The sequence below is a fragment of the Drosophila bipectinata genome, chromosome 3R, assembly GCF_030179905.1.
Source record: "Drosophila bipectinata strain 14024-0381.07 chromosome 3R, DbipHiC1v2, whole genome shotgun sequence".
NCBI classification, from domain to species: domain Eukaryota; kingdom Metazoa; phylum Arthropoda; class Insecta; order Diptera; family Drosophilidae; genus Drosophila; species Drosophila bipectinata.
Genome location: NC_091739.1, coordinates 15,139,472 through 15,166,325, shown reverse-complemented (window position 1 = coordinate 15,166,325; position 26,854 = coordinate 15,139,472). Strand labels below are relative to the sequence as shown.

The 26,854-nt window shown below is 43.4% G+C and overlaps 3 protein-coding genes across 9 annotated transcripts in view; 2 read left to right on the top strand and 1 right to left on the bottom strand.

Moving 5' to 3' along the window:
• Positions 1–119: 119 nt before the first annotated feature.
• Positions 120–26,854, bottom strand: part of Calx (sodium/calcium exchanger 3) — a 40,830-nt gene continuing 14,095 nt past the window's right edge. For 3 of the 7 annotated variants that reach the window (XM_070280875.1, XM_017247782.3, XM_017247783.3), the window contains exons 3-12: positions 6,346–6,437; positions 5,837–5,851; positions 5,077–5,115; positions 3,902–3,931; positions 3,090–3,238; positions 2,455–2,554; positions 2,270–2,392; positions 2,038–2,196; positions 1,798–1,969; positions 120–1,739 (exon numbers count right to left, since the gene is read on the bottom strand). In XM_070280875.1, the coding sequence (XP_070136976.1) occupies positions 1,535–1,739; positions 1,798–1,969; positions 2,038–2,196; positions 2,270–2,392; positions 2,455–2,554; positions 3,090–3,238; positions 3,902–3,931; positions 5,077–5,115; positions 5,837–5,851; positions 6,346–6,437 (1,084 nt within the window). In that variant the 3' untranslated portion in view covers positions 120–1,534. The remainder of the gene's footprint in view (positions 1,740–1,797; positions 1,970–2,037; positions 2,197–2,269; positions 2,393–2,454; positions 2,555–3,089; positions 3,239–3,901; positions 3,932–5,076; positions 5,116–5,836; positions 5,852–6,345; positions 6,438–26,854) is intronic. The other 4 variants (XM_043212342.2, XM_043212345.2, XM_043212347.2 and 1 more) reach the window with 4 other exon arrangements.
• Positions 7,901–9,581, top strand: LOC108129636 (membrane-bound alkaline phosphatase-like). Its single transcript, XM_017247790.3, has 2 exons — positions 7,901–9,155; positions 9,215–9,581. The coding sequence occupies exons 1-2, from the start codon at positions 7,923–7,925 to the stop codon at positions 9,554–9,556; spliced, it is 1,575 nt and encodes a 524-aa protein (XP_017103279.2). The 5' UTR covers positions 7,901–7,922; the 3' UTR covers positions 9,557–9,581.
• Positions 9,857–12,030, top strand: LOC108129637 (alkaline phosphatase-like). The gene is made up of 2 exons (XM_017247791.3): positions 9,857–11,078; positions 11,539–12,030. The coding sequence occupies exons 1-2, from the start codon at positions 9,879–9,881 to the stop codon at positions 11,878–11,880; spliced, it is 1,542 nt and encodes a 513-aa protein (XP_017103280.2). The 5' UTR covers positions 9,857–9,878; the 3' UTR covers positions 11,881–12,030.

Sequence of the window (26,854 nt, the reverse complement as noted above, 5' to 3'; positions counted from 1 at the left end):
CCCCTGGTCTGTTAACTGCCGTAATGTATGCTTTCTTTCTGTTTTGGATCTACAAACCCTATACTTGTAGACTACATATAACATCTGCAGGTTGAAAATTGGAAATAAAAAGGCAATAATTGAAATAAATTTAAAAAGAAATTTAATTAAAATATCTAGCAGTAAACATTGACAATATAACTTAATACATTATTCATCCGTTGTTTGTATAATTATTCATTTGTTTCATAGTTCGTATATATATGTATGTGGTAATTAATTATCAATTACGTCTAAATTTGGCGCAGTTTTCTCATCAAGTTCCCCGTACAGTTGTGTGACCCCAAATATATGTATAATACAAATTTATGCATGTGGCTATAAATATCATTAGGTTCTTGCACTCCCATCAATAAATTTTCTAGGATCTAGAATTTTGCTATATGAAAAATAGTACAACACTATACAAAAAATATGTACCTGCTCATTACATTTTGATTACAATCAATTTTAGTTACTTTCGCATTCATTTAATGTATTTGTTATTTGGTTTTTGTCTGTTCTTCTTTTTGGTGTTTGCCTTAATATCCAGTAGTTTATTAACTCCGATTTCGATCTTCGATCACTGCCAGCGACACAAGCAAAGTGAAAGTCTTTTTAAGTAAATTGATTAGTGCTCTCAAGTCTGAGTAGTGGTCTTTCTTGCTAGTCTCTAGGTAAGTAGTGCCGCCATTTGCTCTATTTGGTCAAAGTTAGTGGAAAATGCCGTAACTAGTGGTTTGGATTCGTGTCGATAGTGAGAGTGACTAGACTAGAACTAGTTGCAGTGGAGGCTCCTATTTGGTAGAGAGTAGTTACTTGTTATTTGTAGCAGTAGATGGCTAAGTAGCAGTTACGACTCTTCTTGGCTAAAAAGTTTGGACTCTTCTAAAACTTACACATGTATTAAATTAACAATGGTTTTCGGCAGATGGAGAGATATTTATCGAATTCTAAAAGAAACTTAAGCTCCCCATAGAGTATTCCATAGAGTGGATTAAGTACAGCTTTAACAAACAACAACAATGACTTAAGTTGTACACAGAATGATATAATAAATATAATCGTATTTAATAATAAAATTAAGTACATATGGCATAACAATGAATGATATCTCGTTTACAATTACAAGATTGCTGAGCCGTGGCAGCCTTTCTGTATTTACAATTCATAATATGAATAGAGACAATAATAATCGGAAAATATTTTGGTTTTTTCTATATATATAAGCCTGACTTAAACCTAGTTAAACATTACAATTTTACTTTTAGTATTAACATAAATTTTACATAATAAATATATTTGTGTATATAACCGCCGAGCGCCCATATACACCATTAGTTTACATATAAAAATTGCTTCCTGCAGCATCTCATTTCTCATTTGCGGCCAGTTAGCCAGTTTTGCCAAAAACATGTTCCAACTTTTATTGATACGATACTTTGCTGATCATTGAACGCCAATGCAAGTAACAAAGCCAACGCCAAAGTGAAAGCAATGCGGTTTGTTGAGCTCCTTAGATAACGATGACATCGTAGGCCTCCAGTGTGCAGATGACCACGTAGAAGACCCAAAGGAATACCAGGATGCCAGCGCTGACATACTTGCTGACCTTGGGACCACCTAGCTCGGCTCCGATGCCCTTGGTCCAGCGCCGAACCATGATCAGCAGGATGGCAATTAAAGCCTCGCCGCAGAACAGCGCCACAGCAAAGCCAATCCTAAAATGGGTTTTTTATTCGTAACAAAATCCAATTATTAGAGCCAGAAGGTACTCACGTTCCCGGTTCGACGTTGAAGGTTCCGCCATTGGAGCTGTGGTAGACAGCTGCGATGGTCCAAGCCAGGCCGATGCCCAGGAATACGTTAACCGCATTGCTGCCTGTGACGTTGCCGATGCAGTTGTCGGCCCCCTCATCGTGCTTGGCCGCTATCATGCTCGCAAAAGTGTCTGCAAAATTGAAATTTCAGACATATCAGCTATCAGATGCAAGCTATCGGTCTTAATTAATATCTAACCTGGTATACTGGTGCCCAGAGCAACGAACAGGATAGCTGTTACCGAGTCCTTGATGTTCAGAGCACAGCCGAAATACGTAGCGGCATCTCCAATAATGGCGGTGATGACGCCAATGACGAATATCGATACCACAAAGGTCACGTAGCCGCCGCAAATATCTGCGGGTTGGTTACAGTTAGGTATCAGTTACAGAAAAGGATACCCGCAGAATCTTAAAGGCTAAACGCTTACCTGTAGGCGGCACAAATGCAAAGAGCACCTTCCAAAAGAGGCAGACGAAGTGGCTTATGTAGCTGAAGCAGCTGGGCACCTCCTCCTCTACCTCATCATCGTTATCGAACTCGGATTCATCGGCTGGAAAATGGAATGAATTGTGTTTTGAATAAAAATGGGGTTTCTGGGAAATGTTTTCTTACATGGTAGAACTGTGAGGGCATCTTTGAACTGCTCCTTCCAGGAGGATGTGCCAAGAACTGCCGAAACGTTTGCCTTGGCCACCAGTTTGTCCACCGTAGCCTGTTTCGGATAGATGATAAAATCTGTCAGAATAATTCCCAGAACGCTAAACTATCACTTTCAGTTTGCTGAAACTTTTTTAGCGAGGTTAAACCAAAATACCTCACTTACGACCGTCCCTGAACGCACATTACGTATACGCCACCGAGTGAAGATAAAGACCCGTCCATAAAACGCACACGGACAGGTAAACAGAGCACTCAACATGTCATTTGGAGATTTGCACACAATTAGGTGCTTATTTGCCATGCACCTGAGCGGTTGATGGTAACTCGATCTGGCGACTGGATAACTGACACACCCCTGGTCCATCCCCAACCCATACCCAAGGATCCTCCCAGAGGGGAAATCATTACGGGTGTGACTGTCTCTCGCTTTGTCCTGGCCATGTAAATGGGCTGTGGGATTTGGACACCCTGCCAGAGTGGTTGGCGAGTGAATTGAATTGCTTTTCATTTGCATTGTGCTTTGAGCGTGGAGTCCTCTAGTCCTCCAGTCCTTTGACCCTCCACCCCATGAAACCCTAGATACTCACCTTAAATTCCTGGCTCTCGCGAATGCGCACATAGGCGGTGGTCAGCTCTCCGTTCCGGGGCTTGCTCAACAACAGGATGCGATCCAGTTCGGTGAGGTCCTGCGGGGATTTCTTCTCAACTTCCTCGATTTTGGCTGCCAATTCGTCGTCTAGGCCGGGGTAAACGGAAAATTAGATATTACTGATTCAGATGGGGGCTGAGTTAGATGTCACTGTACTGCATGCAGCCAAAACCCCACAAAAGAGTAAGAGTATCTTATGAATACGTGACACAAGGACAACTATTGATAGACACAAATAAGTATATAGGGTGTGATACATAAGGTACAGATAGATGGTGAAGAATAGACCAAGAAACATAGAGGCTGAAGCGGAGAGTTTCGCACTTAAATAAATAAACACACACGCATACGCTCGCAATTAGTTGGAAACTAATTAAAAGCATATGGTGGGCAGGGGATGCGGGCTTTAATTAAAAAAAAAAAGACAATATATATAGTATAGAGGGAGGAAGCCAACCGAGGGGGGAGTAATTGTAAAAACACAAATCGAAACTCATTGGAAGTAAAGGCCAAATTGGATTCCTTGTTGTGCGCTTTCTCTGTTGGCGTTTCAATGAGCTTGCAAAACATTTATGCTAAATTGCCATTAGGATGCAATTGAGTGGAAAATGAAAATTGATAAACTGCATGTTGAGCAGACTGGTAGGGTAAGGACAGAGCACAGATTGAAAGATTGACAGATTGAGAGAACCAGGCATGCATAAGGTCACAGATTCATATAAAAAGGTCCCCCAGATATTGATGACTCACGAGTGGGATCTCCAGTGTGTTCGTGTTTTTCTATAGACACATCGACAATCGATAATCGACAACATGACAAGTACGGAGGATGATACAGTGGTGGTGGTGGTGGTGGTGGGGTAGAGTTCAGAAAATCGTAGTTAAATGTTCTCAATCATGTTGGATATTGCTTCAACAATCACTTTCTAAATATTCAGTTAACGAATATGCGATGACATTTCAACAGTTTTTAATTGGGGTAAGCCGGGCATAAGTTATTCGATCTTGATTTTGTTTTCTCAGGATAACGATAACAGCACACGCACACACACAGAACAGCAAAATAACACATATCGACATATACTTTAATCAGAATCCTTAATCTTTAAAAAGCTCTCTTAAACTCTAACACACAGATACGAATAAACATAAGAAAACTGGACAAAAACAAACAAAATGCTCAAAATGTATCAAGCATTAAGTACGCAGCCTTACGTGTGTGATCAAACGAGTAGTATTACTTACAGAGGCGTTTTTGAGTGGTGATTTACCGATATATGTATATCGATCGATACCGTGCGTATTCAAATCGGGTTCGAGCAGCGGTTTTCACAACAAGGTGATAGGAGCGAGATGCGGGCACAAGCGCGTAATACAATGTCCGCCGAGCATAGAGATTTTAACCATTAACCAAAAGGATTACCAAATAACTGTGTCCCTGTGACTAATTTTATTTTTAATTGAAGACGAAGCCCGTAAGGAGTCTGCGTGCTTGCTAAGTGTTCATATTTTTATATCGATTACTTTACAGGAAGCTTGAAGCTTGCATTTATCAAGTGCGTGGCTGCTGCGTCGAAAAAAGCGCAATTGTTCGGGTTTAATGCAAATGCTGACACAGATCCAGATGCAAATGCACTTAAACACTCACAGATACACACATAGCTACAGATACTTGCACACGAAGATACAAAAAAACAGATACACGAAGATACACTAACGTGGATTATGTATACGACGTGTGGGTTAATGACCAAAAAAAATCATCAAAAACTTAAAAAATGTGAAAATAAAAACGGCGCAGTCATTTTTTGTACAATTTATCTATTAGATTTAGATTTTCTTTTGTTTTTCTTTTGCATATTCACTTTTAACTGAACACTTGAAGTTGTTGATCGATATATGGGGATAGAATGAGGTTTACATACCAAAAAATCGATTGAAAAATGATTCCTTGTTAATGTCATCTGCGTGAGGAAGATTGTACATGTATCGTTTGGCGTTTACGGAGGTTCGAGTGGTACGATTGGTTCGATTATTTTGATTATTTCGATTGGATAAGATAAACAATTGTATGAGCAATGTCTAGGTTAATCACAAGCAAGTGTACAGATGGAGGGGATGTTGATATTTGGATTCTGAGTGGTGCTAGTGGAAGTGGTTCAAGGATGGAGGATTTTCAGATGGGTTTACACAGTTCGCTAGTCGATACATCATTCCACATTGGGGGATGTGAGCTGGGAGTTATGCTAACATCGGTGATTTATCAAAACATAAGAATCAAGACACATAATAAAGTTCTCCTGCCCTTTGCCGAATCACAACTCAAAACAAATATTTACAGTAAAGGGTACAAGGATACAAGGACTAGAAACTAGGAGGGTACTGGGAAACACACACTAAACACCATAAACACAATATACGCAACTAAATTAGGGCTATTGTTTATTCTCTTGGGTACCCAAACAAAAAAGGGAAACGTATAAAATGAATTTGCACTTTTTTTCCCGCAATTTCCGCACTCGCTGAGAGAAAGAAAGGAGCCCAAATTAGATTCTGGGCTTGGCAACAGATCCTGCTGCAACTTAAGAAATCGAAACTCGATTTTCGCGTTTTCCCCCCATTTTCCGTTTTACGCTTTCGTGTTCAATTAAAATAAAATTAATTAATGCACAATTCAAGGCTTACAGTAGTGAGTGGAATCTAGAAGCATAAAGAACACAAATTAAAAGACCAAAAGTATAAAAGTAACCCATGAGTCGAAAGGATGCGAAAAGACATACGAAATATCAGGTAGCAATTTTTTCAAGTTTTCAATTCAAATGGGAATTTTTCCATTTACAAAGTTTCATGTTTTGTTGTTGTTCGGCTTTTCCACCTGTTTTTTTTATTTAAACATTTTTAGGGTCGAGGAAGCAAGGAAGTCGAAAAGAAAAGGTTTCCGTAGGAAAAGTTTTGGAGGGGATGGAAGGTTGGACAGGGATGGTGGATGGTGAGGTTGCTGCCTGGTCAGTGATAGTGGTGGTCCGTGGTGTCCAAAAAACTTGTGCCATCTTTGGTGCACTTCTAGCTGGGCTTTCTATCATTATTCGGTTAGCATTGTCAGGGCGGAGGTGGATGGGTGTTGGGGTTTCGGGTGAGGACTCTTTGGGTATTTTGGGAGCAGGAGACTTTGGTGCATTCGAATCAAAGCTTACCTGGAGCCAGCCGGGGTTCCCCGATGTGCACCTTGAAGCTGACATCCTTCTCGTAGCTGCTCTCTTCCAGAATAAGGATTTCGATGATTTTCCTGCAATGGATTAGGGGATTAGCTCTCAGCCAGGCCAATAAATGGAGTGTAAAGTGGCATGTGATGTAAGGTGTTGGGTGGGAAATGGTAGGTGTGGTGCAGAGTGTTATCGAGTGCACATAAGCCAAGAACCTCGGGCACTTTGATTAATGCTCTTGCCTTGGCTAAATGGCCACAATCTTGACACTCGAAACAGAGCTCCGAATTTATTAGGCAGCATTAAGTGCGCAGCACTGTCCCCTTCCATTTGGCTTGTGTAAATACAAAAAATTACGTATACGCCCGGTATGTGTGTGAACGACATAAATATTCGCATTATTCATGTGTAAGGAGGGTAAACGAAATAGCATTCGCAGCACAGTATACATTGGATAAAAGGAAACCACAGACAGAGTATCTATTTAGATGGATCTATTATCTATTAGAAATGCGTATCTATTAGAGTATCTATTTAGAAATGCGACTGTAAAACCCAAACCTTTCAACTGATTTCTATCAACAAACTAATCTTGAATTTATGGCTTGGATTTCTGTCAATACTTCTACTTTAATGCCGAGTGACTCAATTTATAATTGCTTCTAAGAAATTGCTATTTTTAGTCGTAAATATCGACAATTTGTTTGCCTGTGACTCGACTCGAAAGACTAGCAAACATTTATTTATTTGGCGATAGCGATAAGTTCAAGTGTCCAAGCACAAGGGCGAACTTTAAGATTTGTGTGTATTCAACAGTTGCAATTTTGCGCCACGGGCGATTTCTTAGCTCTGCTTTCATTTGGCCACTTTTCCTTTGGCCAAGTGCAAACCAAGGTCGACAGTCGCCCCTCGCCCCCCGGCCCCCTTGCTGGGCAACTCAACTTTAACCTTTTTCGCTCTGCGGAGTGGTGGTTGGCTTGGCCTGGCAGCTGCTTTTCTTCCATTTCAATGCCTTTGCATTTCTCAGCTGGATATTAAAAACGGAGGAAAACCGCCCGGCGAAACCGTCACCTGTTTATGACCCGGATTTTATGGGTCAAAATAAATGTGAAATGCGGTGCCCGCCGCGACTCTTCCGCGGACGTCTTTTCCATTAACCAGTAACCCATTCACGTGCCGTCGTCAGATTTTCCAGCCAGATTACGTGATGGTCATTGCCTTTCCCGTAACTCCGTAATTCCGTAATTCATTGGAATTCATTGGAACTCTATGGCGTAGGGGGTATCGGGGCATCTCGGCAACAAGTCCGGGGCTCACGTGCCCGGCAGTTCGCGGCCAAAGCCAAGCCAATAAATCTATAAAATTTGTCGCTGGCCATCGTAAATACGGAAAGTAAAAGCCTGCGCCGGACTAAGGGAATCGGATGGCGCATTAGATTGGATGAGATTTATGGAATCTACACGTCTAGCCTTATCGTATCTTATCGCTGCCAAATCGAATTGAATCTAAGTCGATAGGCCGTGACGGCCAAGTGGCAGAGATACCCCGTCCGGTTAGTCTTCAGCAAAATGTCCCGCGGACCAAACGCAGCTCTCGTCGTTGTCCTTTTGCTGGCCAGCTCCTGCTGGTCGGCGCCGGAGTGCGGTCGCAGTACAGAACAGTGCCACGAGCGCCAGATGCATCCGGATCTGCCAGAGCCGGAGCCGGTATCCGGCCGGAAGATGCGTGTGGTCGAGGGCGAGGACACCAATGCCTATTGGCGGCAGCAGGGCATTGATTTCGTGCAGCAGAAGGTCTCCTCCGAGCCCAACAAGCGCCAGGCCAAGAACGTGATCCTTTTCCTGGGCGACGGCATGGGCGTGACCACCACCTCGGCCTCGCGAAACCTTCTGGGCGGCGAAGAGAAGTCTCTCTCCTTCGAGAACTTCCCCTACTCGGGCCTCTCGAAGACCTACTCTGTGGATAAGATCGTTCCGGACTCGGCCTGCACGGCAACGGCTTACTTGTGCGGAGTGAAAGGTCAGGAGGGCACCATAGGTGTAAATGGACAGGTGCCACGCACCGACTGCACCGTCATGCTGGACGAAAGCACCCACGTGGACTCTATTGCCAAGTGGGCGATGGATGCTGGCAAGTGGGCTGGTCTGGTGACCACCACCCGTGTGACGCACGCCTCGCCCTCCGGCGTTTACGCCCACATCGCGGAACGGGACTGGGAAAACGACGCGGAGGTTGCCGGCGACTGTGGAGCCGACTCCGGCATCCGGGACATTGCCTACCAGCTGGCGCGCGGAGAGGTGGGCAGCAAACTGAAGGTGATCATGGGCGGTGGACGCAAGCACTTCGTGGATGCCAGCCTAGCGTCCTGGGGAAAGCGGAACGACGGCCTCGACCTCATCGAGGAGTTCCAGTTGGGCAGCGCAAAGAATGCATACGTTACGACCCTGGATGAACTGAATGCCGTGAATCTGGCAGAGACAGACCGCCTCTTGGGGCTCTTCAACGAGGATCACCTGCAGTATCGCATGGAGACCACCGAGGACAGCCAGCAGCCCACTTTGGAGCAGATGACCCGCAAAGCCATCGAGTACATGAGCCAGAGCGAGAATGGATACTTCCTGTTCATCGAGGGCGGACGCATCGACCAGGCCCACCACATTAACCAGGCGAGGATGGCCCTGAACGAGACCATTGAGTTCTCCAAGGCCATTGCCGCCGCCCAGGAGTTGACCAGCGAGGACGACACCCTTTTGGTGGTCACCGCGGATCACTCTCATGTGTTTACATACGCCGGATACGGGGTAAGTAGTTCGGAGAAGCTGAACCAATTTGGCAAGTTAACGTATTTTCTTGTTTCTAGTACCGTGGCGAGGACATCTTCGGAGCGGCTCCTGTGACAGGACACGACGGTCATCCCTACATGGTTCTGAGCTATGCCAACGGACCCAGCTACGAGAACTTCTACGATACGGTGACCAAGGAGCGCAAGGATCCCACCACGGTGGTGAAGGGAGAGCACGACGACGAGTTCCCATCCGGAGTGCCCATTGATATGGACTCGCATGGCGGCGACGATGTACCAGTCTTTGCCCTGGGTCCCTGGTCCAATCTGTTTACGGGTGTCTACGAGCAGAGCACCATCCCCCACCTCATGGCCTACGCATCCTGCCTGGGCGATGGACACACTATGTGCAGCTCTTAAGGAAGTCAGAGATTATTAGAACTTAAATATGGAAATAAAAACGATGTAAATACAGCCCTAATGATTGTGTTTTCATTCTCCTCAGAATCAAGTACTCATGAAGAGTACTGGCTGATAACCTGCCTGATATTAATTTCTGTTGATCCAAAAGGTTTGTTTTTTAGGGGAACACCAACCGATTAGGCGGATTAAGTGGAGCTTTAGACTTAATCGATTTTACAACTCTCCACTTGATGTATCTTATCGCGAACCAATCGAGACCCCACCGAACCGCCGATACAAAGCGCCCAGAATTTCGAAAGTGAAGTCAGTCTTCAGCAACATGTTCCGCGGTCTTAACGCAATCCTCATCGTTATCCTGGTGCTGGCCGGTTCCTGTTGGTCGGCACCGGAGTGCGGTCCGAATCCCGAGCAGTGCCGGGAGCACAGGATGCACCCGGATTTGCCGGAGCCCAAGGGCAGGACGTCGCGGGTGATCGAGGGCGAGGACACTAACGCCTACTGGCAGGATCAGGGCAAGAAGTTCGTCCAGGAGAAACTGGCTTCTGAGCAGAACAAACGGCAGGCCAAGAACGTGATTATGTTCCTGGGCGACGGCATGGGTGTGACCACTACCTCATCCGCCCGGAATGTCCTGGGAGGCGAGGAGAAGTCGCTTTCCTTCGATGGTTTCCCCTACTCCGGATTCTCCAAGACCTACTCCGTGAACAAAATCGTCCCGGACTCGGCCTGCACGGCCACGGCCTATTTGTGCGGAGTGAAGGCCCAGCAGGGAACCATCGGCGTGAACGGCCAGGTGCCCCGCTCGGACTGCAACACCATGATGGACGAGAACAACCATGTCGACTCCATCGCAAAGTGGGCGATGGATGCGGGCAAGTGGGCGGGTCTAGTGACCACCACCCGTGTGACGCACGCCTCGCCCGCCGGTGTCTACGCCCACACCTCGGAGCGTGACTGGGAAGGCACTTCGGACATGGGCGATCGCTGTCAATCGGACACCGTCTACAAGGACATCGCCTACCAGCTCTCCCGCGGCAAGGTGGGCAGCAAGCTCCGTGTGATCATGGGAGGAGGACGCAAGCACTTCACCGGACGCAGTGACGGACTCGACCTCATCGAGGAGTTCAAGTCGCAGAGCGACAAGAACGCGTATGTATCCAACCTGGACGAGCTGAATGCCGTGGACATGACCAAGACGGACCGTCTCATGGGACTCTTCCACGACGACCATCTGAAGTACCGCCTGGAGAACAGCTTCGACAGCCAGCAGCCCACCCTGGAGCAGATGACCCGCAAGGCTATCGAGTACATGAGCCAGAGTGAGAATGGATACTTCCTGTTCATTGAGGGCGGTCGTATTGACCACGCCCACCACTACAATCAGGCTCGCCAGGCTCTGAACGAGACCGCCGAGTTCTCCAATGCCATTGCCGCTGCCAAGGAGCTGACCAGCGAGGAGGACACTCTGATAGTGGTCACAGCGGATCATTCCCACGTGTTCACCTACGCAGGATACGCAGTGAGTGACTGTATTTTTTCCTTTGGAATTTTACCAAATAATCTAAGGGTTTTTCCAGCTCTAAAGTTCAGAAAACAGTAATTATTTTACGACTTGTTCTTCAAACAAGCTCGAATAGGTTTTTTTTATCAGTCGGTGGTACTTCTTACTTTCAAGTAGACACTTCATAGGCCACGTTTGGGAAATATGCAGGACCACCCAGTTTATATCCCCCTAATCACCAATGCACTCAATCGTCAGATAAACACGAGAATACTTAGAGATAAAGCAATCTTCAGATTAGGGCCTCAAAAGCACTCCTACATCGCTGTGTTAACAAAATAATAGTACCTAAATATTTTTCTCAATAAATCGTAAGAATGTAGGGAAACTACCAACTCATATTATTTCTATATGTTACTACCCTTTGGGTTTAAGTGTTACTGATACTGATCCTTTACTAACCCTCCTTTCATTTCAGTACCGCGGTGAGGATGTCTTTGGCATGGCCCCGGAGCTTGGCGAGGATGGCCTGCCTTACACCATCCTGAGCTACTCGAACGGACCCAGCTACTCCCACTTCTACGACACGAACGAGAAGCTGCGCAAGGATCCCAGCACGGTGGTGAAGGAGGACCGTGACTCGGAATATCCCTCGGGAGTGCCCATGGGAAACGATTCCCACGGGGGAGACGATGTGCCGGTCTACGCCGTGGGTCCCTGGTCGCACCTGTTCACCGGGGTGTACGAGCAGAACACCATTCCCCACATGATGGCCTACGCCTCTTGCGTGGGCGATGGCCTCACCATGTGCAGCACGTAGGATGGACTCGAGGGCAGCAGGTCTGGAGGCAGGACTCCTCCGTGTCGTGCCATGCCGCTCGGCCATAACAATTAAGTTTCGAAGCTCATTAAATCCGGCCAAGAAGCAAGCGGCATTTGCATTCGCCTGCACTTGAGTTTATTATGCGAACGCAAACTGCAAATTGAATTAAAGCGACGACTTTCCAGGGAAATTCTTAACTGGGTTACACTTCCCTATCCCTTGCTCCTTGCAGGGGGCTTCTCATCATCGCCCTCGTAATTCACAGTTTGCAACTCATCAGGGCTTTGATGTGAGAGTTGCTCCTTGCCCCTTGACTTTTGGTAACTTGTTCGCTTCCCTTGCGTGCGCACGCCAGAAACTTTGGGTTTTCTTCGGGGCGTAGGGTGTCCTTGGAGGAGTGTGCCTGCCTGGCGAGGAGGAGTCTCACGGGAGAAGTGTGTGTAGTGTGTGGATTTCCAACAGGGCATCCATATCACAGAAAACATAGAAATTAAGATATTTTTAAAAAGCTAAAGTGTTGTATCTAATATTCTCCGGTCACCTTGGATAAGTGAACGAAAAATATCACGCGATCTTATCTATTGGTTTTTGCATATCGAGATAATACATAGTGCAGCATCAGTTATGTGAAAGCTTTTGAGAGCTTTTTATTCTAGCATAGTTAGGGCTAGATTTGCATAGGGAAGCTTAGACATTAACTTGCATACGCTTAAGCGATAAGGCTGCATTATTAAGCCTATATTTAAACTCGTTTTTATTATAATCAAAATCTATGGAAGAATTTATTAAATCCCAGCGGGATTAGCTGTGGATATCAGTGAATAGTGATTTAGTGATTTTAAGCCAGGTATGTTTTTAAGTTAGTACAGTGCAGTTTCTTTAAAGTATTATTTTCCCCAGTGCCACGTGCCAGTGCGGCTAGTACCGAGTTATGCAATCGGCTAGTACCGAGTTATGCAATCGGCTAGCAAGGAGTTACATAATTGACTAGTACGACATTATGTAATCGTCTAGTTTAATTAAGGAATTCAGCGACATTCGACCGGAATTAATTCCGATCAAATCGGATGGAATTATTTCCATGAAATTTTGGATGACTACACGGAGAGAAAACTCCAGCGAATATGTGGTTACGGTCGTATCAGCAGCAGTGAATTTTATATATATATTGGCCTGCTTAAATATTCAAAGCTTTGCAGTTTATATTTTGATTATTTTATATTATGGAGTTTTTACGAAAGAAAATCTCTCTCGAACCTTTTTATTTTGCGTTATACTTTTGCAAATAATTTAATGTTAAAAATTCAAATTTATTAGTGTTTACATTTTCTTGTTTATTTTAATATACATAAATATAAATTTATATATATATAAGTCACGATGAATTAAAAGAGTAATATTTGGAATTTAATTGAAATACGATCTTTGCGATAATATTCGAGCATGGCCAAGCAAATTTATTGTATTATTTATTATTAATTATTTTTATAAACACCTATAGCATTCCTGTCCTTGAGCTCAACGGCGGTGAACTTTGGTAAGTGGATACCACTGAAAGAAATTACTCAGTCTTTTGATTTATACCTTAAATTTATGAGCCATGAATCTTGAATAATTTGAATATATATATCCTCGCAAATTTATTAATTCTTAATTTTTAATCTAAAATGTAGCTAAATTTAACTCTTTAACTTAATCCAATAATATTAATTCTTTTCTTATATATATATATCTAAATTTAAACACGAATGAGAACGAAATGAATTGTTATAGATTTTAAGGCGATATTATTTTATTTAAATAGAAAACCCTAATTTGTAAAATGAATCAATTTTATAAGACTATTTATTTGAATATTTTGAACTTCATGAGGGCTTAAGGCTCTAACCGTTCCGCCGCCGAACCCCTAAATAGCTATGCTGGAACCACAATAGGTATCACATAGAATTGTGATATGGGGCGAATCAAACGTCGTAGATCTCGCCAAGGTCGGGTGGGTTAAGACTAGGGTATAATAAACATCTAATTACCCTACAACTGATCGAAATCACTCTCTCTCTCTTCTGAAGCTATTTGTATTTTAGGGGATTTGTTTCTTGTTTTCGGATTTGATTATAAAGTAAAATCATCCGGGTTTCTTCTTGAATTTTTTTTTTGAGCTAGTGCACTTAATTTATTTTGATGATGTGTAGTATGGATACGTGAAAAAGAACCTCCCCCATCCGTCGAGCTAAGTCTAAGACCACAAGAAGTGCACGCCCTTCACTACCATCCATACGTCCCTAAGGTATATCCTATGGACCTTGCAGAACACCTTGCATCTTGGTTCTGTTTTTGAACTCACAGTACCCACACATTACAAAATTGGCGCCCAACGTGGGGCCTGATTAGAGTTTTAGCTTTAGAAGGTTATTAACTAGTCAGATTCCTTTTATTTTTTTTTTAGTCTTTCGTGGAACTGCAAGAAGTTAGAGTTTTTTTTGGCATCTTGACCCGTCAGACATTAATATATCGAAGTAGTATTTTTTTTCTCGTAATACCTATGAAGTCTGTTTAACTTGGAGGGCAATGGAATCCACAAGCGGTTCGTCTCTCGGAATTGCGATTGCAGTTCAGCAGATTGGACTGATCGACCAGAGCGACTGCTGTGCATAACCAGACCTCACCATGCTTTATAATTTCAGACGTATCAGGTCCGTATAATAAATCCTGGTTAGGAACTGCAAGACGCTGGAGGAATTTTAGCTCTTGACCAACCGGATGTACATTTTATCGGAAGTATACGAGTCAGTAATTTAATAGGGTATCCCCAAATAGTATCAGAGAAAGAGAGATTTTATTTTATCAGTTAAGTGTTCCAGCACACTTCGGATTCCCGAAGAGCTATATAGGAGTTTTGGTGGCGGACTAAATTTGTTTTCTTAATTTTGATTTAATTTTTTTTTTTTTTTATTGATTTTGATTTTGATTTTTGTTGATTTTTGATATTTTTTATTATTATATTTATAATTCTATATTTTTTTTATTTGATCATTTGTGTATCGGAGAGATAATATAGTATTTCACAATGGCAGTAAGACACAGTTTAGAAAATCCAGCTGAAAGCGTAGGAGAGCAGGAAACTATTTGTTCCATTTGTTGCGAACCTGTGACATTAAATGAGATGTTGGCAACTACTCCTTGTAATCATAAATTTCATTACAGCTGTTTAATGCCACTTTTACAAGCAAAGTTTATAACTTAAGAAGTAGATCAATAGAATTCAAAAGCGGTGATGAAGTCTTTGCTCGCAATTTCGCGCAAAGCAACGCCAGCAAGAAGTTTAACGCTAAGTTAGCACCTCTTTTTATAAAAGCCAAAGTAAAGAAGAAAGTAGGACGTTCTTATTATGAATTGGTAAATGAGGCAGGAAAAATATTAGGAACTTATCATTTAAAGGACATACAAGTAGTAGTAGCGATAAGGCTGCATTATTAAGCCTATATTTAAACTCGTTTTTATTATAATCAAAATCTATGGAAGAATTTATTAAATCCCAGCGGGATTAGCTGTGGATATCAGTGAATAGTGATTTAGTGATTTTAAGCCAGGTATGTTTTTAAGTTAGTACAGTGCAGTTTCTTTAAAGTATTATTTTCCCCAGTGCCACGTGCCAGTGCGGCTAGTACCGAGTTATGCAATCGGCTAGTACCGAGTTATGCAATCGGCTAGCAAGGAGTTACATAATTGACTAGTACGACATTATGTAATCGTCTAGTTTAATTAAGGAATTCAGCGACATTCGACCGGAATTAATTCCGATCAAATCGGATGGAATTATTTCCATGAAATTTTGGATGACTACACGGAGAGAAAACTCCAGCGAATATGTGGTTACGGTCGTATCAGCAGCAGTGAATTTTATATATATATTGGCCTGCTTAAATATTCAAAGCTTTGCAGTTTATATTTTGATTATTTTATATTATGGAGTTTTTACGAAAGAAAATCTCTCTCGAACCTTTTTATTTTGCGTTATACTTTTGCAAATAATTTAATGTTAAAAATTCAAATTTATTAGTGTTTACATTTTCTTGTTTATTTTAATATACATAAATATAAATTTATATATATATAAGTCACGATGAATTAAAAGAGTAATATTTGGAATTTAATTGAAATACGATCTTTGCGATAATATTCGAGCATGGCCAAGCAAATTTATTGTATTATTTATTATTAATTATTTTTATAAACACCTATAGCATTCCTGTCCTTGAGCTCAACGGCGGTGAACTTTGGTAAGTGGATACCACTGAAAGAAATTACTCAGTCTTTTGATTTATACCTTAAATTTATGAGCCATGAATCTTGAATAATTTGAATATATATATCCTCGCAAATTTATTAATTCTTAATTTTTAATCTAAAATGTAGCTAAATTTAACTCTTTAACTTAATCCAATAATATTAATTCTTTTCTTATATATATATATCTAAATTTAAACACGAATGAGAACGAAATGAATTGTTATAGATTTTAAGGCGATATTATTTTATTTAAATAGAAAACCCTAATTTGTAAAATGAATCAATTTTATAAGACTATTTATTTGAATATTTTGAACTTCATGAGGGCTTAAGGCTCTAACCGTTCCGCCGCCGAACCCCTAAATAGCTATGCTGGAACCACAATAGGTATCACATAGAATTGTGATATGGGGCGAATCAAACGTCGTAGATCTCGCCAAGGTCGGGTGGGTTAAGACTAGGGTATAATAAACATCTAATTACCCTACAACTGATCGAAATCACTCTCTCTCTCTTCTGAAGCTATTTGTATTTTAGGGGATTTGTTTCTTGTTTTCGGATTTGATTATAAAGTAAAATCATCCGGGTTTCTTCTTGAATTTTTTTTTTGAGCTAGTGCACTTAATTTATTTTGATGATGTGTAGTATGGATACGTGAAAAAGAACCTCCCCCATCCGTCGAGCTAAGTCTAAGACCACAAGAAGTGCACGCCCTTCACTACCATCCATACGTCCCTAAGGTATATCCTATGGACCTTGCAGAACACCTTGCATCTTGGTTCTGTTTTTGAACTCACAGTACCCACACATTACATGTGGAAATTTGCAAATTGCCACGTTTTGGCTCGTGCGGCGGACCCATTAAAGATATTAGAAAGCAGACTCCGTGTAGTGCCAGTTTAGTAATTGCATATTTGCAATCAAATTTTTGCATATGCGATCGGAGGGCAATTAAGACAATTACTTGACATGCGTCATCGCTGGGCTGACTAATTTGAAAAATTGGCCACGCAAATTGGCTTCGTCGCTGAAAAGGACTCGAATCGACGAATGCCAGAGCGTTTCCACAACAATTTCCGATTCGATTGAACGCTTTTGCGACGGATACGGATATCGTTTTGCCACACTCATGTGTTAGAAATGGCAACAGCAACGGAAAACATGTTAGTGTGTCGCGTGAGCGAAGACCTCATTTCCCCTCATAGGGCCAACAATGAATGCCGCAAAACTATATAGAAACTATACCGAATCGACCCACAAACCACCCTCTCGGTCGCCCTGCCATTCAATGCTAATTTCATTCTATTGCCAGTGCCCTAACCACTTCCGCCGTTTGATTTCAATGGCAACGACCATTGTTGGCCACCATTGTTGGCCCACAGCACCCGCATCTAATCCCCTCGAGCTGCGACGTGTAGCGAGCCTATTGATTTTGCAAAACTATCAAGTGAGAGGGCCAAGAACGAGACAGAGGCCAATAAGTGGCATGGTCAAAGCCATGGTCGGGTCAGTCTGGCCTGCTTCTTGGCCAAAGCACTTGCGTGGCCAACAGGTGCAATTGTGGGTATATATTCAAAATAGGGATACTGATACTCTCAACAAGTCAGTGTTCGGTGGAAATGATTCCGAGGATTAGAGCCAGTTAGTGGAACATCTAAAAAAATCACATCCCCAGCTCAGAGCCTATCTTCGACAATCGGGTTAGATGAGCTTGTAATCCGGCGATTACAGTCGCCACCTTCACAGACTGGATGTGTCTGTTTCAGTCTCAGACACCCAGATTGATGCCACAGAGCTCGGGCTAATAATCCGTAGGATAGGTCCGGTTCCGGTGCTCCTGCCAGCTTGCTTTCCCAGCTCCAGTCCTAAGCGGCTCAATTACCTGCCCGGCTCCTGGTTTCCCATTTTCTCGTCACGCAAACTCACTGAATATCAAGCGCCCCAATCCAAGGTCCCCTGTCTCCTATCCCCCGAAATACCCATATGGTCAAGCACACATAATAGCATTACTTAGTCAACGCAGGGACGAGGCCAACCCACACAGACACAGTGGATTGGGGTCCCAACTTTTGCTTGAAAATAAAATTAAAGAAAAATACAGCAATTTGCATAGCAATGAGGAGCGTACACAGGTCCCTGGCGCAGAAAGGGGATTTGGGGCGGGACTAACCATTAAACCCCAATTGCCAACTCTGGCAGACTTGTGCCTTTTGTGGGTTAGATACGCCACTCCCAGCTGAAGAGCAGAACGGGAGGAGAGCCCCAGCCAACCCACTTCTGTTCTTTTTTTTCCCAGTTTTTGAATGACGTTGCTGCTGCATATCATATTATTGGGACGCAGCCGTGTGGCTTTTGAGGTTTTGAATTTTAAATTCAAATTCAAGGCAAAACGTCCAAGTCACCTGGGTGCGGAATTCATTTTGCCACACTGCGGGAAATGGAAAACCCGAACTAAAAGCTTGAAAACTGAATACCAAAAAGTGAAAACTTCAAATTGAAATTTTAAATTGGTAGAAGGAAGCCTCCGGGTATTGTGAAAAATCCAATAGAGCGGAACAACCAGACGGAACAACCATTCCTGGTGTTTGAATGCGACACGCATCCATTAGATTTAAGCCCCTGCGGCTGGTCAGTCGATTAATAATTCTGCCTCCTGCTCCCAATAATTATAAATGTGATTTTCGCCAGGCGTTTAATGGAATTTCCAGGAAAATGCAAAAGGATGTGCGGGCGGAAATTCAACAAGAAAATTGCACTGTCCTGGCGCCAGATTGATTGCCACTTTGGGGAATTCAATTAAGAGCGGCTGCAGTTGCCGTCAGTTGTCGCTCGATTTCAATTAAAAGAGGTTCTGAATTGGATTTAATTGATCATAAATGGCATGGCACGTAGGAATTATCGCGGAGCGATAGGAATGCGCCTCTCAAGAGGTGCTAACGACTGACCCCCCGGGGACACTTGTTTCCCAAATTAATAATCCAATAATTCTGCATCCAGAACGTGCATGTGAGGACTGCCGCTGGCCAGGGCAAGGACAAGGGCCAAAGGTCAAGAGCAGGAGCCGTAATTTAATAAATTGAAATCGAAATTGTGTTTATTTTGAAAGGACCACTAGACGGGGCCTGTTGTTACATCAGTCTATCAGGACTGTCAAATATTGACGGAGTAAACGCGATGTTCATTTAAAATTTATTGAAAATATCCGAGGCGAGCTGAAAAGTTCATCGTTCCGGGCTCTAAACTGGCCTGTAATGAGTTCCGCCGACGGGGATGGCAGTTAAATTGAGCCCTAATAGAGCCAGTCCATCATAATGTCAATTTGTTTGAGTTGTGCAAACATTTCCACGATCTGGCCAACAAGGAACGAGGTAACTAGGCCGCTACACTAAGCCTAATTGTGCCAATTAGCTGCCCGAGGCTTAGAGTTCAACTTTAAAGAACCCAGAGTCCTGGAAAAGCATATTTGAACGTCCGACTTGTCGCCGAGAATGTAGAGGGGCGATCTAAAAACTCAGATAGCAGCAAATTAAATGCATGTCGGACAAATGAGCGTGACCGGAGTACAAAACAAAGAGCTACCTTTCGCCAAAGACAACAAATTATACTTGTTGAGGCGCGAAATGAACAACAACACCAGAAACAGAAACGGAGACACTATCTACCGCCGACAATGGCGACAATCGAATCGAGTAAATAATAACCCGACAGCTAAATGCGGGCTAGGGTTGGGCTGCCATGTGGCATGCAGGTGGTTGTGGCAGGGTCTTGGACGGGGGCTGGCCCCCTGCGGCCCCAGTCACGTGTCGCCCGAGTCGCGGGGAGCCCTGTCATGTTGGATAACAAAATAATGCCATGTTATATTACCCCCTTTGTTTGCAACTAAAATGAACAACGTTTTTCCACAAAACACTTTTAAAGATAACAGTTTGTAGTTCAAATAGAAGTATTATGGAAGGTTATTTTTAAAATAATAAATATAAATGATGGTATATTAGCACAGATTCCTATCTAATTAATTAAGCTTACAAGTTCTAAATTGTTTTAAACAACAATGGTATAACTAATAATATTATATCTAATATAATTCCTCACCCTTCGAAGAAAGCACATATCAAATATTTATTTTGCCCGCAATTGGATTTGATTTGATTCACATTTTAGATCACAAGCCAATCAGAGACGAAATGAAATCAACTGATGTTGGTACTACGCTGGCCTTTCCCTTCCAGGCAGAAGGCTAACAAAGTTTGCCCAAAGCTGACCATGACAAGAGTTTCCAGAGTAAATAAACGTGAGATGTTTTTCTGGAATTTTAAATTAGCGTTTAATTGGCCGCAACCACACACAAGTTCATCTCCCAGCGGCCAACACGTGTGCAAGTGGCCAGATTTGGTCGTAAAGCCACTAAACAAACTCGCAACTCGCCCTCGCAGTTTCTGGCCTTGTTTTTGATGTTTTTATTTAGACGGAGGGGCCAAAACAGATGCTAGCAGATAGCCCGGCCACCATGTCGTATGAGTAATAATTCATTCATTAAACGGCCGTAAAATAAACACGGCGCGGAGAACACATTTCGAAAGGCTTGGCCGGGTCGTAATTACCTACTTATTGAGTTGTAATTGCAAAAGTTGAAGTAATTGCTTAACTGAGCTGAGCATTCATAAGCCAAAGTTTGCGTCCGAGCGGCATTCATTAGCTCCTTGCCGAGTCCTTTCGCTCCTCCTTTGTGAGTCACGGGACTTTGAAAAGTTCTTGCCACACAAAGGCCGAGCCAGGGCAGTGAACAATTAATTAGAGAGACGACAGGGCGAATTCCTGATAACGAGGAGGGTCCTTTCGCCTTTTGTTCCTTGACCTTTCATCGAATGCAAATCGAGTGGAAGCCCAAGCTCCTTAGAATCCACAAATCAAATAAATACGCCACTCCTGGTGGCTCCCAGAGTGCACTTTAACTGGAACGGAGCACGCCAGTTTTTCCAATTAACCGGTTTCTTGGGGATTTTATGGCGCAGTCCTAATTGGACGGTAGATAGTGGCTCCTTTGGCAGATTATTTTTAATGGCAGCCACTCATAATTAGCTTGTTTTTCGGTTCCTTGCCGAGAGTCACATTAAGGTGACGTTTTAATGAAGACGCAAACGAGTACGTTGAGATCAAAGTGCCCTCCTCCACAACTCGCAATTGGTTGTGACATGTGTGGGTGCTTTGGCGTGGGTGGGTGTGCATCTGCGGTTATGTGGCCTTGTGTTTGTGAGGCTGCCTCCTGACCTTTGACATTGGCTGCAAGCTGTGTGCTTTGTACTCGACTCGTCACTTGTCGTTCCTGGCTGGTGGCTTTCTGTCACTGCCAGCTGGCCCAGGCGTTTCTGGTTTATTGAGTTGCCGCTTTTCGAAAACATAAATCAGCCGCAGATGGATATGCCACAACATGCTAACAACAGCTCCTACACACACCTGTGCCATCTGTCACCTTTGAAAATGTAAATTCTATGCTCAAACCTCAGCAGACTCGATGAGAAATACACATCTTGCTGGTAACTGTACTGAAGAATAACAAATGAAGTTGACCTTTAGGCAGGCTTGACATTTTGCGAAAATAAACATTTTTATAATTGACGCTGGCTAAAGTGCTTAAGTCGGGGAAATTGCTTTCCAAAATTAATGCCGCTTTCACCAGTACTTTCTCCGTTATTACAAAACTTTGCCGAAAGCTGGGGATCGGAGGAGGGGACTAGATTTCATTAAATTTGTGCAGCAATTACCGGGCAAATCGCAATTTTATTGCTCTTTCCAGGTACTTTAAGGCACTTTTTAAAGACTTTCGGGCCAACAAGTTGAACGGGTTGCCAAGGTGGCTGAGCACCCCTTTCGAGCAACAGATGCCCCTGCTGGATAATAATGCCCGTCCTTGTTATTGTTCTTTCCTCTGATGTCATAATAATAATGAAAATAACAGAAACAACAAGCGCGAAAACGAGAACGAGCCAAATAAAAACAAAAGTAAGCAAAATAAAGGTTCTTGATGAACCCGGAACTCGGGGCCCAGTTCATGCTAACGACATCCAGATAAACATGAGAAACCCAAAGCCCAAGAATCAGCTCCACAATTGACATTGGCTAGGACGGCCAGACCGAAACCCCAACAGACAGACACCCGGACAGCAGAGGGCTGCCTGTTGCCGTCCTTTTGGTAATTTATATGCCGGGCAAGAAGGAGCAAGGACTCGGGACGAGGCCCAAAGCAAATTGAATCGCAAATAAGAAACTTTGGCCTCTTGGCCCGATCGAATTCCAGATACCCTATTTTCCGTCTATCCGACTCTCTTCGATGTGTATTCTAAGCCGTAAATAAATTTTGTATTTGTGGGGGCTTTAAAAGGAACACACATGGAAAGCCACAGTTTGTATCCTATCAAGGCTTTTAGGAGCCTCTTGGCAGACACTAAAGTTTGCTGCCAAGCTGGAGACTTTCTAGCCAAATAAATACGGCCAACAGCTGGAAAATATCTAAAGAAACTCAAGTCTTTTTGTGGCTTAAAGCAGGTATTAGATATGGTGAGCTTCGCGTATTCTATATTTGGCAACACTGACGCGGTTAATATTCCCGCAAGGATTCAGCTTGTTGCGGAGCTTGTTCCCAGGTTGGCAGAGTCCTGACAACCGAGCCGGGATTTGGAGAGTGCCTGAGTGCCCCCCAATGGGCCTGGTCGTGGCCGAGGCGGGGGCACTGCGGTTTCTGCCCCTCTTCACGCTCACATGGATGGGAAATGGCTGGCAGTTAGGCATCTTGCCACAAAGGGAGACACGCTGCGAGCGGGGGGCAGAGGCAGCTGAGGAGGCAGCCAGCACTTGGAGGCAGACTTCGCTTACTTGTCAGTCAGTTAAGCAGCTGGGCCATTCCGGGAATTTGCCCGCCGGCCACAGGAAATGCTACATGAAAAGTGAAAGCAAAAGCCGCACACGACGATGATAACTTGTAAGTTGGTTGGATTTCCTCCACCGCCCCCTTTATGCCCCACTGGAAATAGCATAAATTTCAATTTTAGATTATGTGTGCTTAATAAAATATTTGTTCGTATCTTTACAGTTTTTGCACAGTGCCTTTGTAAATATTTTATGTTTGACTTTTATGTGCTCTGGCTTGCCTATGTATCCGTAAAAAATAAAAATCGTGAAGGTGAAGCAGAATCCGAAAGTCTTTAGCTCTCAAAGTGAATCCTTAATGTCGCCTCTCTCCTAGGAGGACCAGGAGCAGCAGCATTTAGGCCATGTGGCAAGCCACCTAAATTACGGCTAATTAACAAATGCCACGCACAGCAAAGTTGTCTGGGAAACCTGTCTGGTTTAACTAATGGAAACGTTGCTTTTTTTTGGCCCCCGTATCCCCGAGGCGTATCCTCCGAAGAGTGGCGCTCCAAAGTAGGCAATGCTTTTTCAAATACATTTACTTTTTCCCATTCTGCCCACTCTGCCACTCTGCAGCGTTGCAAGTGTTGGTTATTTAAGGCCCTATAACTCAATCTAAATGTCCGCAACTCCAGCCCCAAGCAGATTATACAAATTTATGCAACAGTGTTGGCACTTTGTAGCCCAGGTCCCTCGGCCCCACACGCCTCTTCAGATTTTTTTTATGACATTACCCGCAACTACTGCTGCTCCTACTGCTGCTGACTCGGCTCCTGCTCCTTGTGGTCCCGCTGCTGTTTTTTATGACGACCGGCTACATGGCTACTGCTGTTGCGCATTTCCGCTAAAAACTAAACTGGCTGAAAGCCGGTAAATGTCTGTGAGTATCTGCGAGGGCGTGGGTGTGCCGGGCAGGGGCGGATTTTGATTTTCATTAAAGAGAAAAGCGAGCGAGCAGGCCTACTGGCAAAAAGGCCCCAGCCTTTATTGCATCAACTTCAAAGCCGGGGGATTGGACAGAAATTAAATTTGGTCCATTTTAAAGCAACCGTTTAAAGTGATGGCCATTTAAAAATACATCAAAACACGTTTAATTGCGAGGAGCAGAGGCAGCCCTAGTTTATGGCACTGCCATTTCCTCGCAGGAATAGGACGTAGGACGAAAGCGTGTGCCGATGGCCCGGAGGTGGCATCGATGTGTGTGGGAGCTGGCATTTCGCCAACCAGAACTGGCAGCATTAAAACAAACATTATTACCAATGGCACCGCAAGGCATTCAAGCAAGCATTCCCTTCAACTTGAGTGGCTGTAAACGCTACACAAAAGACCCGACAGGATCACAGGGACGTGCACTTACTCACCCAGGAGCAGTGGCGACAATGAAACGTTTTAAAAGTTGCCGAATAATTGTCGCACAGACAGAACACAGGACACAATTGCATCTATGTCCTGGACAAGGACATTAAAAAGTGTTTCAACTGTCATTGCGAATGGGAAAACAGTTTAAGCACTGACTCCAGCACCAGTTTAACGAGCACTCGGGGAGCGTTTCGCCAGGACACTCCAGGACATACCCGGACACGCCATCTTCTTCACACATACTATGCCCAAGTCGTGCAGGGAAATAATGCCGCACGGCGTCGTTGCCACTTAATTCCGGTAAGTTTTCCCCCGTTGATGCAACAGAGCTTTCCTCCAACTTGCAACAAAAACGTGCCGGCCTCTAATTGTCCTTTCCGCTTTCGTTACATTATTACTTAATAATGCAGAGACAGCCTCAAAAATTCATGCGACGTGTTTCAAACAATTTTGCGCGAAAGAGCCTGGGGCAAGGGATAAAAAGGGCCATTGTGGCGAGAAGGGACAGACTCCCCGCAGAAGGACTGCCTGCCGCCCATAATGAACTCTAGTTGCACATAGAGAAAAGGTTTCTACTATGGCTGTGCTTTCTAACCAAAAACAAGAAAGGAAAACTATCTTCGGACGGAGACGAACTTGAAAAAACTTCCCAAGCTTCTTTAAAAAAAACTAAAGTTCGTATATTTACCAAATATAAAATATTTTTTTCGATTTTTCAGTTATATGGCAGCTATAGGATACAGTCGACCGATCCCTTTGAAATTTGGTAGGTCGGTGATGGGATCCCTTGCACATGGGATTTTCCACTATATGGTCCACTGTGATTGCTATATCTTCCCCAATTCTCATCCGATTCTCAAGCGGAGTACCTTAAACGATTTGCCACGATTCTGCATTAAAATCCTGAGACAAAATATTTTTTAGATTTTTTGTCAATTTTTCGTAATGGGATTCCTTGAAAATGGGGTTTGCTCCTATAGGGTTCACGGTGATAGCTATATCTTCCCCAATCATAATCCGATTCTCAAGCGGAGTACCTTAAACGATTTCTGAATCGATTTGCCACCATTCTGCATCAAAATCCTGGGACAAAATATTTTTTAAATTTTTTGTCAATTTTTTGTGATGGGATCCCTTGAAAATGAGGTTTTCCCCTATAGGGTTCACGGTGATAGCTATATCTTCCCCAATCATAATCCGATTCTCAAGCGGAGTACCTTAAACGATTTCTGGATCGATTTGCCACGATTCTGCATTAAAATCCTGAGACAAAATATTTTTTAGATTTTTTGTCAATTTTTTGTGATGGGATCCCTTGAAAATGAGGTTTTCCCCTATAGGGTTCACGGTGATAGCTATATCTTCCCCAATCATAATCCGATTCTCAAGCGGAGTACCTTAAACGATTTCTGAATCGATTTGCCACCATTCTGCATCAAAATCCTGGGACAAAATATTTTTTAAATTTTTTGTCAATTTTTTGTGGTGGGATTCCTTGAAAATGGGGTTTGCCCCTATAGGGTCCACGGTAATAGCTATATCTTCCCCAATCATAATCCGATTCTCAAGCGGAGTACCTTAAACGATTTCTGGATCGATTTGCCACAATTCTGCATCAAAATCCTGAGACAAAATATTTTTTAGATTTTTTGTCAATTTTTCGTAATGGGATTCCTTGAAAATGGGGTTTGCTCCTATAGGGTCCACAGTGATGGCTATATCTTCCCCAATTCTCATTCGACTCTCAAGTATATATGGGCCACAGTATGATGGCTATGTCTTCCCGAATTCTCATTCGAATCTCAAGTCGGTTCTAGTTTTTTCTCCTTTTTGGGAGTGTAAGAGATTCTGTCTGGGCACTAATTAAGTCAGCAAGTAAATCATGATTAGTCCCATCAAATTGAACCCTGTTGCCAGATTTTCGGGCGGCCTAATTCCCAACATATGCCGGCCATTCGCCGGGGCCATAAATCATCTTCAAAGGCCAGGGTTCCGGACCAAAAACTGGTATGGAATGACTTTAATAGACTCGCATGTATATAACGTATGTAGGACTGGCCCGTATGTATGTGGCCAAGTTGCGTGTTTTGGGGTATTTCGGACATGCCCATGAAAGCCGCAAAAACATATGCAAAAGCAGTTAACTGAGAGCGGCTGTCGACTGCCAAATGTTTGTCAAAATGAATAAATTTTGCAAAATTAATTACAACTTCGGGCGTATCTGTGGGGTGTTAATGTCTGGTGGGGATGCCCAGCACGCCGCCAGCCAGGACAATTGGGCCACCGGCTACGGCCGCCGCACACAGCAGGATGTATATGTACATGTATTTGTTTGGAGGCATAATGGATTCATGGAGGATGGAAGGCGTTTTGGCACAACTCCGGCGAAAGCCGTCTGCCAGCTGGCAGAGTTGGC